The following is a 16,371-nucleotide window of genomic DNA, read 5'->3' as shown; positions in this document are numbered from 1 at the left end:
TATGTATTGATTATCAATAGTTGCAAACCCTATAAAAAGAAACATTATAAGTCACCTGATGAAGGTATGTCTTGCCGCCCATCCCAGCCCCAAAAAAAGACAGGAAAAAAACGAACTGGAATCTGATCAAGCTTTTAGGTTCAACAACAGCTGTTTTTCAGCATTTATTTTTAGGAAATAAAGTTCAGAGGAACATGTTAAACCACACCCAGGGATACAATGAGCCAAGTCCAGGCTGTGGGAGATCAGAAAACACACAATCTTGTTTCTTCAACAAATTACAAAGGTGTGTATGTGGTAGGGGGGATGGATCCTGTGAATTAAAAACAGACACAACTGCACTGAGATGCCACTGTGCACCTATGAAGATGGCTATGATCAAAATGACAAGTGTTGGCCAGGAAGTGGAGAAACTGAAGCCCTTGTACGCTGCTGGTAGGAATATAAAATGGGCAGCTGCTTTGGAAAGAAGTCTGGCAGTTCTTCAAATGGTTAAACATAGAATTACCATATGATCTAGGAATTCTACTTTTATGTATAGACCCAAGAGAAATAAAGACCTATGTCCACACAAAAACTTGTACACAAATGTACACAGCAACATTATCCCTATTAGCCAAAAAGTGGAAACAACCCAAATGGCCATCAACTGCCGAACAAATAAACACAATGTGGTCTATCTACACAAAGGAATATTACTCAGCAATAAAAAGGAGTGAAGTCCTGACACAGGCTACAGTGTGGACGAGCCCAGAAGACATGATGCTGAGCAAACAAAGCCAACACACAGAGCATGTGATTCTATTTCCAGGAAACGTCCAAAACAGGCATATCCACAGAGACAGAAAGATTAGCAGTTACCAGGGGCAGGGGGGAGCGGGAGAAATGGGGGTGACGGTTAACGGGCACAGGGTTTCTTTTTAGGGTGAGGAAGAAGTTCTACAATTGACTGTAGCATTTGCGCTACAAACATACTAAACTCCGAATATACTAAAAACTGATGAATTACATGCTTTAAAAGGGTGAATTGTATGGTATGTGAATTCTATCTCAAGAAAGCTCCCCCTCCCCCCAAAAAACCACAGACTTAAAAAAAAATCCCAATAAACAGATACTTGGATTCTGTTCAGTTAAAAAAAAAAATGACCTTGAGGCAAGTGAAAAGGTGAACCATGGATGATGAATGCCATTGAGGAGTTATTAAACGTTATGATGTGATCAGGATACTGTCTCTTTCTCTCTGAGCCATATGTACTGAAATGTTTCCAACTCAACCAGAAAGGTGTATGGGATTTGCTTCAGAACACGGGAAGGGGGGGCAGGCGGAGGTGTAGACCAAACAAGATGGGCCAAGAATGGTCCATGGTGAAGGGGTAGGGGAGAGGGCTGCATGTGTCTTCATTGTACTATTCTATTTTCATACCTCTATTTTTGTTGAAAAAAATTATAAACATTTTAATATATTTAAGTCTCTAATTACATTTTTTTTTTAAATCACACACATTTCCATTCTGTTCTTAAGGCAGGTTAGTTTAATTTTGTAGAAGAAATACTTTCAAACAATACAAATGACACAATTAGAATGGTGACAAAAATAGAGATGAATACTGATTATAACTTATTCCCACAACAGAAGGTTACTTATTTCCGTGGTGACAATTACGTGACCAGATGAAGTGAAGACCGAATTCCCTTTTACTTATCACACTGTTTCTAAAGGACCCTGGTGGCAGACTTTGGATTGTCCAAGGCACGATTATGGGCAAACTTAAACATAAGAAAATACCCCTTAAGACGATAGGACTTCACTTTCTGGACATGTGGGGTATCTTCCAGGGGGTGGGGGTCTTAACTAGTCGGAAGCTGCACAGTCAAATCACGAAAGAGAAGCCAATTAGGGTGCATCGTGTCCTGCCTCCCGGGCTGGGCTCTGACGCTGTCCATGTGCCACTTCCAGCACAGCCTGCGAGCAGCACGGAGCCCGTCACCTCCCCGTCCTTCATCTGCCTGGCTTTTCCTTCCTTTCTGACTATGGTCCCATTCAGGTGCGAAAGCAGACAGACACAGGAGGGAGGCGGGAGCAGCACGGGGGAACGGCGGCGCAGGACCCAGCGCTCCTGGAACTGACAGCAAAGCTGGCGCTGCATTTGTTTCTGGTGGGGCAAAGGAGGGATTTCTTTTCTTTTCTTTTCTTTTCTAACTCTGGGGTGGCGAAGCATTCCAAACAGAAACCTGTATCTACTGGGCAGTGACATTTGCAAACCCTTGCGGGCTTTCTGTATTGGCACAGTGGGTCTCCCCGCGTTGCTACTTTGTAGGGGTTAGCAGGAAAGCTACCTCAACCCTTCTACCCACTTAGAGCTTCAAGTGGCAGTGTCTGAACACAGGCCAGGCAACGCGGCCCGGGCTCTCCCACGTCTGGGGAGCCACGCACCTCAGAGGCGTATGACTTGCTCTCCACACACCCCAGAGTCCAGCGGCAGCCAATCCGTCAGTCAGAAGTTTCAACAGCTGGGGACAGAAAGGGTCTGCCACCAACCTGACCCGTGCAGCAACGCTGTCTCCTGGGGGGCACTTCTGGCAAGCACTCATGTGTTTTGTCTCTCTACCTCTGTTGTGGGTATGTATGCAGGAAAATTAGCAAAAGAAAAAGGAAAAACAAAACCGAGACTAGAGGCAGAAATACATAGCAACAAGTGACAAGTGTGAAAAAGCACAGAGTTTTCAGCCTTACCACCACTGACAACTTCACTCTCCGTGATAGGTCACATGTCAATGAAATGCTTTTACAAAATTCATTTTTAATAAATGTGAAAAGGAAGGTGGGTTATACAAGGGAGTGCTTACAGACGAATGAGAAGAGAGATGCTGCTGATTAAGGGGGGAGGGGCACTTTCAAGGGAGGGGCAGAAAGACCCAGGAGGAGGGTTCCGTTTTCTCTTACATTTTGTGTGACTCACCTCGTTTACTTCTCCGAGGCCTCATGAAGGAGAGTGCATTTCACATATAATAAATACGTATTAGGCGAACTATACCACCTGGCGTTTTAAAAGAATGGTATAGTTTTATTACGTAAAGAATTTTTTCCTCATGAGCTAGTTCTAAGATTTCTTAAGAAATGTTGGGAAGACTCCAGTATGGGGCGGGGGCCTTCTGATCGAAAGCACATGCTCTCCTGTGAGTGACTCGCCGGGTACTTGTAGTTCCCACGGAAGCTGGCTTCCTCAAAAAAGCGCCTTCAAAGGTTATCGTGTCCATGTCGTGACTGCTCTATGCATCAGCGGATCCAGTGACTCAGTGAAAACGCACCTTCCTTCTTCTCTTTTCACTTTCCTGCAGGGCAGAGCAGCAGAGCAGAAGCTCCACCAGCGCCCTCCTTGTCGGTCAGGATCAGATGGGGAGGGCCGGAAAGGCAGGCGGGGCTGCCGTGGCCGGGTGAGGGTGGGCTGTGCGGCTGCCGCCGCCGGGGGCTCCGTGACCGGCCTCAGACCCGGGGTGGGCACGGAAAGGTGCACGGAAACCAGGGGCTCTGGGTGCCCAGCCCGCGCGGGAGACCGAGCTCCGCAACGCGCACCCCGCACTGACTTAGGACTGAGCCCCTAAGGCGGCATCTTAACAGCACACAAAGGGTGCGAAAGTGTGCAATATACATGATCAATGCACACAGGAGAGACGGGGCGAGTGACGAGTTCAGCACACAGTGTTTGCGTTTCCGACGTCAGACACAAAACCGGCCCCAAAGATCCATTCTACCGCATGGCAAATACTGAAGAACTAAATTTCAGTCTTAAAATACATCTTAAAGTCAGTGTTTTCCTTCAAGGAGGAAGGAAAGAACTATAAATAAATGACAATACAGTGAATCTGCCTGAGTTTCTGTCTTCCACCCTTCAAGTCAAAGAACACAGCATGGAAACTGTAGAATCTTAACACAATAGCTGCTCTTTTATAAAATAACCTGCTTGAGATGTTAATTTAACAAGGAAAAGCCAAGCCCTGTTCCTGTCACTATCAAAAAATACATATTTATAGACTTTTGAAAACAAAATGTGTATATTAATAACTTTGCACAGATATTTGAAAGACAATTTTAGCTAGACAATTTTAGAACTTCGTGGAAATAAAATAGGCAGATAAATACTTCATCAAACATCATCAACCGGCAGCGGAGGTATGTTAGTCCTTGGTCTCGTGAAAAATGCTATCTTCTCCCTGGGTGGGCATGGAAAAAATTACGTTAGAAGGTGATATGCAGACACTGAAAGCTGGCAGGAAGCTCTCATATCAATGATGGCTTTCCTTGTTCATAGAACAATCAGAATTTGAATTCTCATCATATATGTTTGTACACAAATTTTCAAAATTGTAATAGAAGTTATGATACTCCTAGGAGGGCAGGGATTTATCTCCAGTGGCTGGAAGAGTGCCTGCTACATAGTAAGTCTTAATTCTTGTTCTATCAACAAATGAATACATTTAAAAAATATATCAGTATATGAATTCTAAATCAAAACTGAAGGAAGTGGTTATAATATCTTGTGTTATTTTATGATAAGGACATAAAAATTACAGGTATAGAAAAAAACAAAGCCAAAAGTCAGGCACAAAGTAGTATGGATAGAGCTGTGTTAACTGCGGCTGCATAAAAGAACAAAACCATGCAAAACTGATTTATGTCATTAGAATTCAACACAGCGTTTAAGGAAATTTGCAGGGTAATCTGGAAACGCTGATAATGTTTTGATTTCTGTAATGTTCAGTTCATGAGAACTCACTAAACTGTATTCATAGGAACAGAACATTTTCCTGTATATAGAGCATGCTTCAATCTAAATTTTAAAAAGCAAAGATAACACATACTGTACATATGTAAATTGCTGTTATTTGTGATCATAAACATAAAAGATGTTACAAGAGCCGGTAAGTGAATTATGTTTATTAGATGAAATTAGTCATGAGAAAAATAACGGGTTAGGTAGTAACATGTGGTATTTTAATTCTTAATAAGCTGAATGCAAAATTCAACAAAAATGATCATAATTGGCCTTAATTAAAGCTACATAGAAAATAAATCAGGAGAAAAATCGCACAATGCTGACAGCAGTGGGGATTCCAGCTTTGTTCTCCACTTCCTTGTGGGTCTGTCTCAATACTTACTTTACTCTTTATAATGACAAAGGTATGACAGTAGAAAGCAAGCGGGAGAGTGAGGCCTGGGCTTCTCCCCACCTGAACGCCTGCACTTGGATGGGCTCTTTGAGGTTCTGCCCGCGCAGCTGGCACACCCCTTTGGAGGCCTTCTTCAGCATCTTCTCAGCTGCCTGTTCTTGATGGAAGTCAAGTTTGGTCTGTCTCGTCTGCAACAGCAACGCGGGGTGAACCAGACGGGTTTGCTTCCAGTTTCAAGGAAGAGCGATGGAAGCCCCTGCCAGCTCCGGGCACCGGGAGGGGAGAAAGGCCCGCCCGCCTGCCCCCTCCCCCCGCTGGCGGGCCGGGGCCTCACCTGCCTCTCGGCCTCCCGCAGCAGGCTCCGGAAGCGCTCGTCGCGCAGCAGCCAGGCCGCGGGCTCGGCGTGGCCGCGGAGCTGGGCGGCCTCCAGGCGCTGGCGCAGCTCGCGCAGGGCGCACAGCTCCTCGTTCAGCTGCCGCTGCCGCGTCCGCGACGCCTGGAGGTCCAGCTCCAGGTCCAGGGACGTGCGCGCCGCCAGCGCCGCCAGGGAGGACCTGCAGGGCTGCGAGACCGCGGCCGTGAGCGCGCCCACCCCGCCCGCGCCCTGCCTGCAGCTTCTTCCCCGAGTGACCGACCCCACTGGAGGGAGACACCCGCAGCGTGGCCGGACGCCAACACAACACGCACGTGGGCGACACGGGTTCAAACCTCCACTCCGGTAACGAGCCAGTGACAGGAAACTGTCCGCTGTAAGGACGACCTAGGCTTTGGCTAAAGCGCAGAGAAAGAGACCCTCTCACCGGGGCAGGAGGGCGTCATCTTTCTCAAGTGCTACTTGACAATATAAGCAAGAGCCACAAAATGTGTGTTTTCTTTGGTTCTGAAATTTCATTTGACTTGCATCTGAAAGGCACAGCTGATGATGTGCAAAAGGTTTATGACAGAAAAAATCCTAAATACCTAACAAGAGAAAAGTGATCAAATACATTATAAGGCCAGCAGAAAATGCAGCTATTGTAAAAGGATGAAAAGTATACCGACGTGGCAAAATCTTAATGATCTACTGTATAACGGGAAAAAAGCACGTTATAAACCACGCTGAGGGCTGTCTGGTTAAACACACACAGGCTGTCAAAAACGCTCCTCCCCAGGGAATTCCCTGGTGGTCCAATGGTTAGGCCTCCCCGCTTCCAATGCTGGGGTGCGAGTTCCATCCCTGGTCGGAGAACTACAACGGCAGCCGCGCAGCGAGGCCAAACAACAGCAACAACAACAACAACAAAACGTTCCTCCCCACATAAGCCTGAAGTAAGCAAGTCTCCTGTTTTCAAGAAGGTTCTAAGACGAGAATAGAATTTTGTACACGGAGCTGAGAGCAGTACTTCCCACCCCATGGCAAACAACGCTGGGGAAGGCAGTTAGTGCAACAAAAGCACAAATCCACGAGCCTATCAGCGTTGTTGGGAGGACTGAATAACTGTATGCGTTTTACACACCCATAACACTATTCTGCACATATGCAGAAGTTAAATGCAAATGTAAGTGACTTAATAAACACGAACTCATTTAAAAGCTCTGCTGAATTCATAGCAGAGCTCACTGGTTCCCAACCAGGGGTGACTTGGGCCCTCAGGGGACAGTTTTGGTCGTCACAACTGGGGGAGGGGGTGATAGTGGCAACTAGTGGGTCAAGGCCAGGGATGCAGCTCAACGGCCCACAGTGCACAGGACAGCCCCCAACAAAGACAGACCTAGGCCAAAATGCCAACAGCATGGCTGCTGAGAAATACTTTTGTTGCTGAGTTATGTGTTTTCTTATCATTCTCTGTCAGCGGCTACTCTAAATACAACCACCACAAGGAGATCTGGGAATTTTTTTTTGTTTCAAAGAATTCTTGCCCAGGAAAGTCAGGGAACCACTACCTTACAAATTAAAAGTAGCAAAACTGTGTAAACTGGCGTGATGTGGAGAAAAAATTCGGTGTATAGAAAGGAAAACTGTAGAACAGTCCTATGTAGGAGAATGCTCCACGTTGAAAGACTCAAATTTTCTAAACTGTATATACTCCCTTGTCAAAAAAGAGAGAAGAATCTCTTATACAGAATGGCTGTTTATTAATTTATTATATTGTAAAATGTAAAGATCCTGTATTATCTTAGATTATGACATTATCTTAGGAAATTAACAAATATTGGTAACATATTGACATTATATACACTTTTTAAAATTATACCTAAGTAAAAAAGGAAATAAACATATCACCTTTCAATTAATCTTACCTAAAATATTACGTCTTCGGGTTTGTAGAAATAACTCCCAGCGTACATACAGACGGCATATTAGTCTACGTGGCACATACCTGCTTATAGCGAAGGGTTCGTCTTTCCAAAGTGTTTCGGACAAAGGGGGACTTCCGGGACAGCGTTGAACTGTCGCTGTCACTACGATAAAGCTACACCAAAAAGACTGAGGTTCAGAAACACTTCCTCAAGAATTCAACATTCATTCTCTGTGTACTCTGAACTGGATTATTTTGTTTCTCGTGCAGGTACTCAAACAGTTATGACGTTTAGAGCTTTTACCAAGACTTTCGGTTTCGCTTACAAGAAAACCCTACACAAGAGTTTCAAGCCAAACAAAGACAAACCAAATGAGCAGAGCAACCCCCAGCCCCACCCCTCCTTCAGGTCCATCAACCGAACCAGCTGACGTTTTCCAGGCTAATCGAGCAACACAATTTCAATCCTATCAATGCCAACTGCCGCTTGATACGGTGTGACGCTCAGGAAAACCCACACTCTCCTCAGCGCTTTTCACTTTTTATCAATCATTCTCATTTGCTGTGTTTCTAGCTTTGGCAAGAGCTGGGAAGACTGGCGTTCCAGAAAAGAGTCTCGTTCCTGGCAGGAGGACAAGCCCACACCACTAACACCCACCCTGCCCATCAAGGAAAAAGACCTGGCTTTAAAAAGAAAAATAAATAATGCCGACTTCACGGGAGCCGAGACGTTACGTATTTCATTTGGCGGCAAGTTTTCATTTCAGGATCAACATATATCTGCGTGAAAGCAAAGTCCTGGCCTTCACGGCCTTACTTTCCATGCCAATGAACCCCAGATATCAGGAAATGTCGCAGCCCTGCACTTACATGCCTCCCCTTCATCACAAACATATAATATAAACACAAAGAGGCCTCTAGAAGCATCGCCGGCCAGTGCGTGCCTTCGAGCAGGGCGCAAAGCCCAGTGCAGGGGCTGGAGGCCTGTTTCTGGGGAGGTGAAGGGCTCCCTCCGTCACCACCCTGTTCTCAGCAAGCAGGCTGGAGGCTGCTCCACAGGGGCTCGGCAGGAGTCTAGGATAAGGAAGGGTGGGCTTCGATCAGGCGCCTCCAGCCGCGTGATGAAGCATCAGGCCCCACGGGGCTGCAGCCTGATGGGGCGGGAGTGCCCCGCCTGACCCTGGGCTGCCCGGGGCAGCGCGACCGGGGCACCTCGCCGCGTGGGGAGAGGAGCTGCAGGCCTCGCAGACGTGGCCACCCGGGCCCCAGCCCCTGTTGCTCCCTCCTGTGAGTAAAGGCTTCCCTCCCCAAGAAACGTGGGCTCCCTGCTCAGCTCCTGGGCAGTGACCTGTAAGTCCCTAGAACGTTCTAAGTGTCTCTGTTTACCTGGGGACCTTGGCCCGGCCCCACAGTCTCTGCTGACAATGTGAGGGGGGGCCCTGGACCACCAGCTTGACCCTGGAGGGGCTGGAGACGAAGGTCAGCCACGCCGGCCACCAGCTGTGCCTCGTGACGACCCCCACAAAACCCCTGGGCACCAAGCCTCGGGTGAGCGCCCCTGGTTGGCTGTGCTCCGGGCACGCTGCCACTGCTCCGAGAGGTGAGAGCTCCCGCACAAATCCGCTGCGGCAGAAGGGCTGGAAGCTCCGCCCGGTCTCTCCGGAGCGCTGCCCGTCGCCTCTTCCCTCTGCGCGTCGGTCTGCACCCCTTCCTTGCGGCGCACCATCATCGTGGCTACGACGGCTTTTCTGAGTTGCGTGAGTCCTAGCCAATTTCTGAGCCTGAGGGTGGGCCTGGGGACCCCTCAGTGTCTCCCACGTAGGCCTGAGGGTCTGCCTCTCTCATGTGATCAAACTCTGGCTTTGCCCTAATGCAGCGGCTCCTTGGCAGCCCCTTCAAGGGAAGATGCTTTCTCCAACGAGCCCCGTTAGAGGAGCGGGAGGGTCAAAGCTCTCCTCGAGCCAAACGGCGCCCCCAGTCTGCTGCGTCGTCAGCACTTACCCTCAACAGCGCCTCGTCTCTGCTAGTCCGTGCCGTCACTGTCACACGGCCACGGCCGGCCAACCTCCAACCTGCTGTCCTGTCTCCACGGACCACAGCAGGTGGGGTCTCCCCCTCCACCGGTCTCAGAGTTCTCAACCCTGCGTGCAGGTGAGGACCAGCCGGGAGCTCCAACCCTCTGCTGCCCAGCCCCGCCCGCGACCGATGAAGAATCCTTCCAGGCAGGTGGCAAAGGACTCCCGACTTACTCTGCAGACGTACTGGCTTCGTGCTGCGGGCGAGAAAGTCTGGGAACGCACAATGGTGCTGCTCCGCGTGAAGGGCGAGCCGCGGGCCCTGCGGCCGGGCCTCTCCTTCGGCAGACTCGCCACCTCTTCCGGGAAGAGATCTTCTGTGTTGGTTTCCTTATCAACCTAGATAGTAATTTATTGTTTACCACGACTCTTTCTAGAACACAAGCATTAAATTAGCGTAGTCACCAAACAACCCTGCCATTTCCACTGGAGGTCTAAGTGGCATTTCACACTTAACACGTCCAAAATGGAATTTCTGATATTCCCTCTGCCAAGGATCTCTACTTTCCCATTTGTTCCAGCAAAAAAAGTGTTCGTGTCATTCTGGACCCAGCTCTCTTTCATACACCCTATATCTGGCCCAAGATTAAATCCTGTTGGCTCTGTGTTCGAGATTAAGCATGTTTTGACCTCCTATCACCAACCCTTCATCTGGGTCACCATCGTCTTGTGCCTGATTAGTGCAGGAGGCTTCTCACCCGTCTCCTGGATTCCACGCCTCCCTCCTCCCTTCAAACCCTTCTCAACACAGCACCAGGGACATCCTGGTAAAAACTGAAGTCAGACCCAGCAATTCCACTCCTAGGTGTATACCGAAAAGACCTGAAAACAGGTGTTCAAACAAATACTTGCACACAAATGTTCATAGCAGCCTTATTCAAACAGCCAAAAGGTGGAAGTAGTCCAAACATCCACGGGCGGATGAGCAGATAAACAAAACGTGGCATACTCATGCAAGCGATGAGAAAGAGGGAAGTGCTGGTAGTTACTACAATCTGATGTACCTTGAAAACATTAGGCTGAGTTAAAGAGGCCAGTCACAAGAGGCCACATGCTGTATGAGCCATTCATTCATTAATTTTTATTGAAGCATAACTGACTTACTATGTTATATTAGCTTCAGGTGTTCAACATACTGATTCCATATTATAATACATTACAAAATGATCACCATGATAAGTCTAGTTACCGTCTGTCACCATACAGAGTCAACACAATATTATTGACCTTATACCCTATGCTGTACATTACATCCCCGTGACTTACTTATTTTATAACTGGAAGTTTGTACCTCTTAATCTCCATCACTTATTTCCTTCATCCCCACCCACTCAACCCCCCTGGCAACCACCAGTTTTGTTCTCTGTATCTATGAGTCTGTTTCTGTTTTGTTATGGTTGTTCATTTGTTTTGTTTTGTTTTTAATTCTACATATAAGCGAAATCATGCAGTATTTCTCTTTCTCCGACTTATTTAGCATAATACCCTCTAGGTCCATCTGTGCTATTGTAAATGGCAAGATTTCCTTCTTCTTTATGGCCAGTATTTCACTGCATATTATGTATATACATATGTATGTATATATATGTGTGTCTGTGTGTATACATATATACACACATATATACCCCATCTTCTTTACCCATTCATCTATTGACAATGGACACTTAGGTTGTTTCCATATCTTGGCTATTGTAAATAATGCTGTAATAAGTACAGGGGTGCATATATCTTTTCTAACTAGCGTTTTTGCTTTCTTCAGAAAAATACCCAGAAGTGGAACTGCAAGATGGTGTGGCAGTTCAACTTTTAACTTTTTGAAGAACCTGCTTACTGTTTTCCACAGTGGTGACACCAATTTACATTCCCACCAGCAGTGCACAAGGGTTCCCTTTACGCTACATCCTCTCCAATGTTTGTTATTTGCTGTCTTTTTGATGATAGCCATTCTGACAAGTATGAGGTGATACCTCATTGTGGTTCTGATGTGCATTTCCCTAATGATTAGTGACACTGAGCCTCTTTTCATATGTCTGTTGGCCATCTGAATGTCTTCTTTGGAAAAATGTCTACTCAAGTCCTCTGCCTAGTTTTTAATCAGATTGGTTGTTTTGATGTTGAGTTGTCCGAGTTCTCTGTATATTTTGGTATTAACCCCTCGTCGGATATAACATTTGCAACTATCTTCTCCCATTCAGCAGGCTGCATTTCTGTTTTGTTGATAGTTTCCTTCACTGTGCAACAGCGTTTTAATTTGATAAAGTCTCATTTGTTTTTTGTTTGTTTGTTTGCTTCCCTTGCCTGAGGAGAGATATCCTAAAATACATTGCTAAGACTGATGTCCAAGAGCATACCTACCTATGCTTTCTTCTAGGAGTTTTATGGTTTCAGATCTTACATTTAAGTCTTTAAACATTTTAAAATGGAATGAGAAAGTAGTCCAGTTTGATTCTTTTTTATGTAGCTGTCCAGTTTTCCCAACACCATTTCATGAAGAGGCTGTCTTTTCCCCTCTGTATTTTCTTGCGTCCTTCATCATAGATTAGTTGATTATATAAGTGTGGGTTTATTTCTGGGCTCTCTACTCTGTTCCACTGACCCATGTGTCTTTTTTTGTGTGCCAGTAGCATGCTGCTTTGATTACTGTAGCTTTGTAGTACAGTTTGAAATCAGGGAGCATGATACCTCCAGCTCTATTCTTCTTCCTCAAGGTTGTTTTGGCTATTCGGGGTCTTTTGTGTTTCCATACAGCTTTTGGATTATTTTTTCTAGTTCTGTGAAAAATGCCGTTGGTATTTTGATAGGGATTGCATTCAATCTGTGGATTGGCTTGGGTACTATGGTCATTTTAACATGGATTCTTCCAATCCATGAGCATGGTGTATCCTTCCATTTGTTTGTGTTGTCTTCAATTTCTGTCATCAATGACTTAACACTTTTCTGAGTACAGGTCTTTTACCTCCTTGGTTAGATTTCTTCCTGGGTATTTTATTCTTTTTGATGCAGCTGTAAACTGAATTATTTTCTTAATTTCTCTTTCTGATAGTTCATTGTTAGTTGCATAGAACTGCAAACGATTTCCATATATTAATTTTATATCCCTTAACTTTAAATGTTGCCACTTTACCGAATTCACTGATGAGCTCTAGTAGATTTTTGGTCACGTCTTTAGGATTTTCTATGTATAGTATCATGTCACCTGCAAACAGTGACAGTTTTACTTCTTCCTTTCCAATTTGGATTCCTTTTACTTCTTTCTCTTGTCTGATTGCTGTGGCTAGGGCTTCCAATACTATGTTGAATAAAAGTGGCGAGAGTGGGCCTTGCTCCTGATCTTAGAGGAAATGCTTTCAGCTTTTCACCACTGAATATGATGATAGCTGTGGGCTTGTCATATATGGCCATATATGGTCAAGTTATGTTCCCTCTATACCAACTTTCTGGAGACCTTTTATCATAAATGGATGTGGAATTTTGTCAAAAGCTTTTTCTGCATCTACTGACATGATCTTGATTTTTATTCTTCAATTTGCTAACATGGTGTATATCTCTTGGATTGATTTGTGGATACTGAACAATCCTTGCATCCCTGGGATAAATCCCACTTGAGCATGGTTTATGATCCTTTTAATATAATTGTTGGATTTGGCTTGCTAGTATTTTGTTGAGCATTTTTGCATCTATGTTCGTGAGTGATATTGGCCGGTCACTTTATTTTTTTGTGGTGTCTTTGGTTTTGGTCGGGGTGATGGTGGCCTCATAGAATGAGTTCAGAAGCACCCCTTCCTCTTCAATTTTTGGGAATAGTTTGAGAAGAATGAGTGTTAACTCTTCTTTAAATGTTTGGTAGAATTCACCTGTGAAGCTATCTGATCCTGAACTTTTGTTTGTTGGGAGTTTTTAAATTACTGATTCAGTTTCATTACTGATAATCGGTCTGTTCATATTTTCTATTTCTTTCTGATTCAGTTTTGGGAAATTGTATGTTTCTAGGAATTCATCCATTTCTTCTAGGTTATCCAGTTTACTGGCATATGACTGTTCATAGTAATTTCTTATGATCCTTTGTATTTCTGTGGTGTCAGTTGTAACTTCTTTTTTTCGTTTCTTTTTTTCCTTTTTTTTGCTGTGCCATGTAGTCTGTGAGTCTTAACCACTGGACCACCAGGGAAGTCCCCTCTTTTTTTCACTTCTGATTTTATTTATTTAGGCTCTCTTTTTTTCTTGATGAGTCTAAAGGTTTACCAATTTTGTTTATCTTTTCAAAGAACCACTTCTTAGTTTCACTGATATTTTCTACTGTTCTTTTAGTCTCTTTCATTAATTTCTGCTCTGATCTTTCTTTCTTTCCTTCTACTAACTTTGGATCTTATTTGTTCTTCTTTTTCTAGTTCCTTTAGGTGTTAAAAAATAAAAAATAAAAAACAACTCCCAAATGCAGATTTTCGACTGTGAGGTGGGTCAGCACCCTTAACCCCTGTGTTGTTCAAGGGTCAACTGCAGTCGTACTTTTGGTACACCTGTGGGTGGAGGTGAGCTCTTCCCTACTCTGTCATCTTGGCTACGATCCCCTGGAGTCTGATCTTTTAAACCCTGGATGATTCCATTTACACAAAACATCCAGAATTGGCAAATCCATAGAAACAAAGCAGATTGGTGGTTGCCAGGGGTCGGGGAGAGATAAGGGAGAGTGAATGCTAATGGTTATGGGGTTTTACTTTGGGGTGAAAGAAATGTCTTGGTACCAGAGAGAAGTGGTGGTTGCACAACATTGTAAATGTATTCAAAGTCACTGAAATGTCCACTTTGAAAGGGTTCATTTTATGAGAATTTCATGTCAATAAATTATTCTAGGAAAAAATTTAAAAAGTGAGTCAGATCACATCACCCCTGGGTTCAAAACTATCCACCAGTTTTCCAATGCTCTCAAGAAAAAAAGCAAGAGTCCTGAGTAGGCCCTGTATGATGTGGCCCCTTGACTCCCTCTGTCCTCAGCTCTGATGCCTCCTTACCCCGACCCCACCTGCACTTGCAGCTCCCTCCACCTGAATGCCCATCCCCAGCCCCACACAAGGCTCCCAGACTCCTTCCTTAAGGACTTTGCTCAAAAACTGCCTTCTCAGTGAGACTTCTATGACCTTTCATTTCTATTATAAAAAATACATAAAATTAACCATCATGGACTTCCCTGGTGGTGCAGTGGTTAAGAATCCACCCGCCAATGCAGGGGACACAGATTTGAGCCCTGGTCCGGGAAGATCCCACATGCCGCAGAGCAACTAAGCCCGTGTGCCACAACTACTGAGCCTGCGTGCCACAACTACTGAAGGCTGCGCGCCTAGAGCCCAGACTCCACAATGAGAAGCCACCACAATGAGAAGCCTGCACATCACAACGAAGAGGAGCCCCTGCTCTCCGCAACTAAAGAAAGCCCGCATGCAGCAACGAAGACCCAACGCAGCCAACAATAAATAAGTAAAATTTACCATTGTAACGATTTTTCATTGTGCAGTTCAGTAGTATTAAATATACTTACATTGTTGTGAAAGAGATCTCTAGAATTTTTTCACCTTCCCAAACTGAACTCTGTCCCCATTCAACAACTCCCCATTTCCCCATCTCTAGCCCCTGGTAACCACCATTTCACTTTCTGTCTCTATGAATTTAATTACTTTAGGAATCTCATATAAGTGGAATCGTATAGGATTCATTTTTTTGTGACTGGCTTATTTCACTTAGCACAATGTCTTCAAGCTTCATCCATGTTGTAGCCTGTGATGTGACTTCCTTCCTTTTTAAGGCTAATATTCCATAGTACATATATACCACTTTTTCCTTATCCATTCAGCTGTCGACGGACACATGGGCTGCTTCCACCTCTTGGCTACTGTGAATAATGCTGCTATGAATGTGGATGTGCAAGTATCTCTTGGAGACCTGCTTTCAGCTCTTTTGGATGTACATCCAGAAGTGGAATTGCTGGATCATATGGTATTTCTATTTTGAATTTTTTTAAAAAATAGATTTATTTATTTATTTATTTTTGGCTACGTTGGGTCTGTACTGCTGCGCACAGGCGCTGCGCACAGGCGCTGCGCACAGGCTTTCTCTAGTTGCGGCGAGCAGGGGCTACTCCTTGTTGCGATGCGCGGGCTTCTCATCGCCATGGCTTGTTTTTGTTGCCGAGCATGGGTGCGCGGGCCGTGTGGCTCACAGGCTTAGTTGCTCCGTGGCATGTGGGATCTTCCCGGACCAGGGCTTGATCCCGTGTCCCCTGCATTGGTAGGCGGATTCTTAACCACTGCACCACCAGGGAAGTCCCTATTTTTAATTTTTTGAGAAACCTCCATACTGTTTTCTATAGCGGCTGCACCATTTTACAGTCCTGATGTTTGTAGATACCAATTTACACTTCTAAATGTAACCCCTTCTAAAACGGTAATTCTTTCTAAAAATGCAAACCCTGCTTCCCTACCATCTCATTCTTCAGTAGCCCCTTTGACTATCTCAAACGCTGCTGTATTTTACTGTTTTACCCTGTCTGTTGCCCACAGGGCAGGACTTTCCATTTGTTTCTTTGCTGTTGCATCTGCAATGCCTGGCAGCTACCACATGCACCTGGAAAGAGAGAATGCAAATGTGGTGAAGAACTAACAACTGGGGAGTCTAGGTGAAGGGGATACAAGTATGCGTTGTACTATTCTAGCAACTTCTCTGTAGATCTGAAGTGCTTCAAAATTAAAAGTTGAGGGAGGAGGACACACCAAGCTAGCCTCCCACAGCTACTGCCCCTGACGTGGGCCAACGCTCGCCAAAGTCTTAGAAAGAGGAATAATGGCCATGACCGGCAG

At 45.2% G+C, this 16,371-nt stretch overlaps 1 protein-coding gene across 1 annotated transcript in view; it reads right to left on the bottom strand.

Moving 5' to 3' along the window:
• Positions 1-4,145: 4,145 nt before the first annotated feature.
• LOC118889446 (protein WWC3-like) overlaps positions 4,146-16,371 on the bottom strand; it is a 268,253-nt gene continuing 256,027 nt past the window's right edge. Inside the window, exons 20-24 of the mRNA XM_036841197.1 lie at positions 9,698-9,862; positions 7,530-7,622; positions 5,504-5,731; positions 5,230-5,357; positions 4,146-4,212 (exon numbers count right to left, since the gene is read on the bottom strand). Coding sequence (XP_036697092.1) covers positions 4,146-4,212; positions 5,230-5,357; positions 5,504-5,731; positions 7,530-7,622; positions 9,698-9,862 — 681 coding nt within the window. The remainder of the gene's footprint in view (positions 4,213-5,229; positions 5,358-5,503; positions 5,732-7,529; positions 7,623-9,697; positions 9,863-16,371) is intronic.

Source organism: Balaenoptera musculus, chromosome Y (genome assembly GCF_009873245.2).
Source record: "Balaenoptera musculus isolate JJ_BM4_2016_0621 chromosome Y, mBalMus1.pri.v3, whole genome shotgun sequence".
NCBI classification, from domain to species: domain Eukaryota; kingdom Metazoa; phylum Chordata; class Mammalia; order Artiodactyla; family Balaenopteridae; genus Balaenoptera; species Balaenoptera musculus.
Note: the sequence above shows the minus strand (reverse complement) of the source record. Positions and strands in the feature narration are given on the sequence as shown.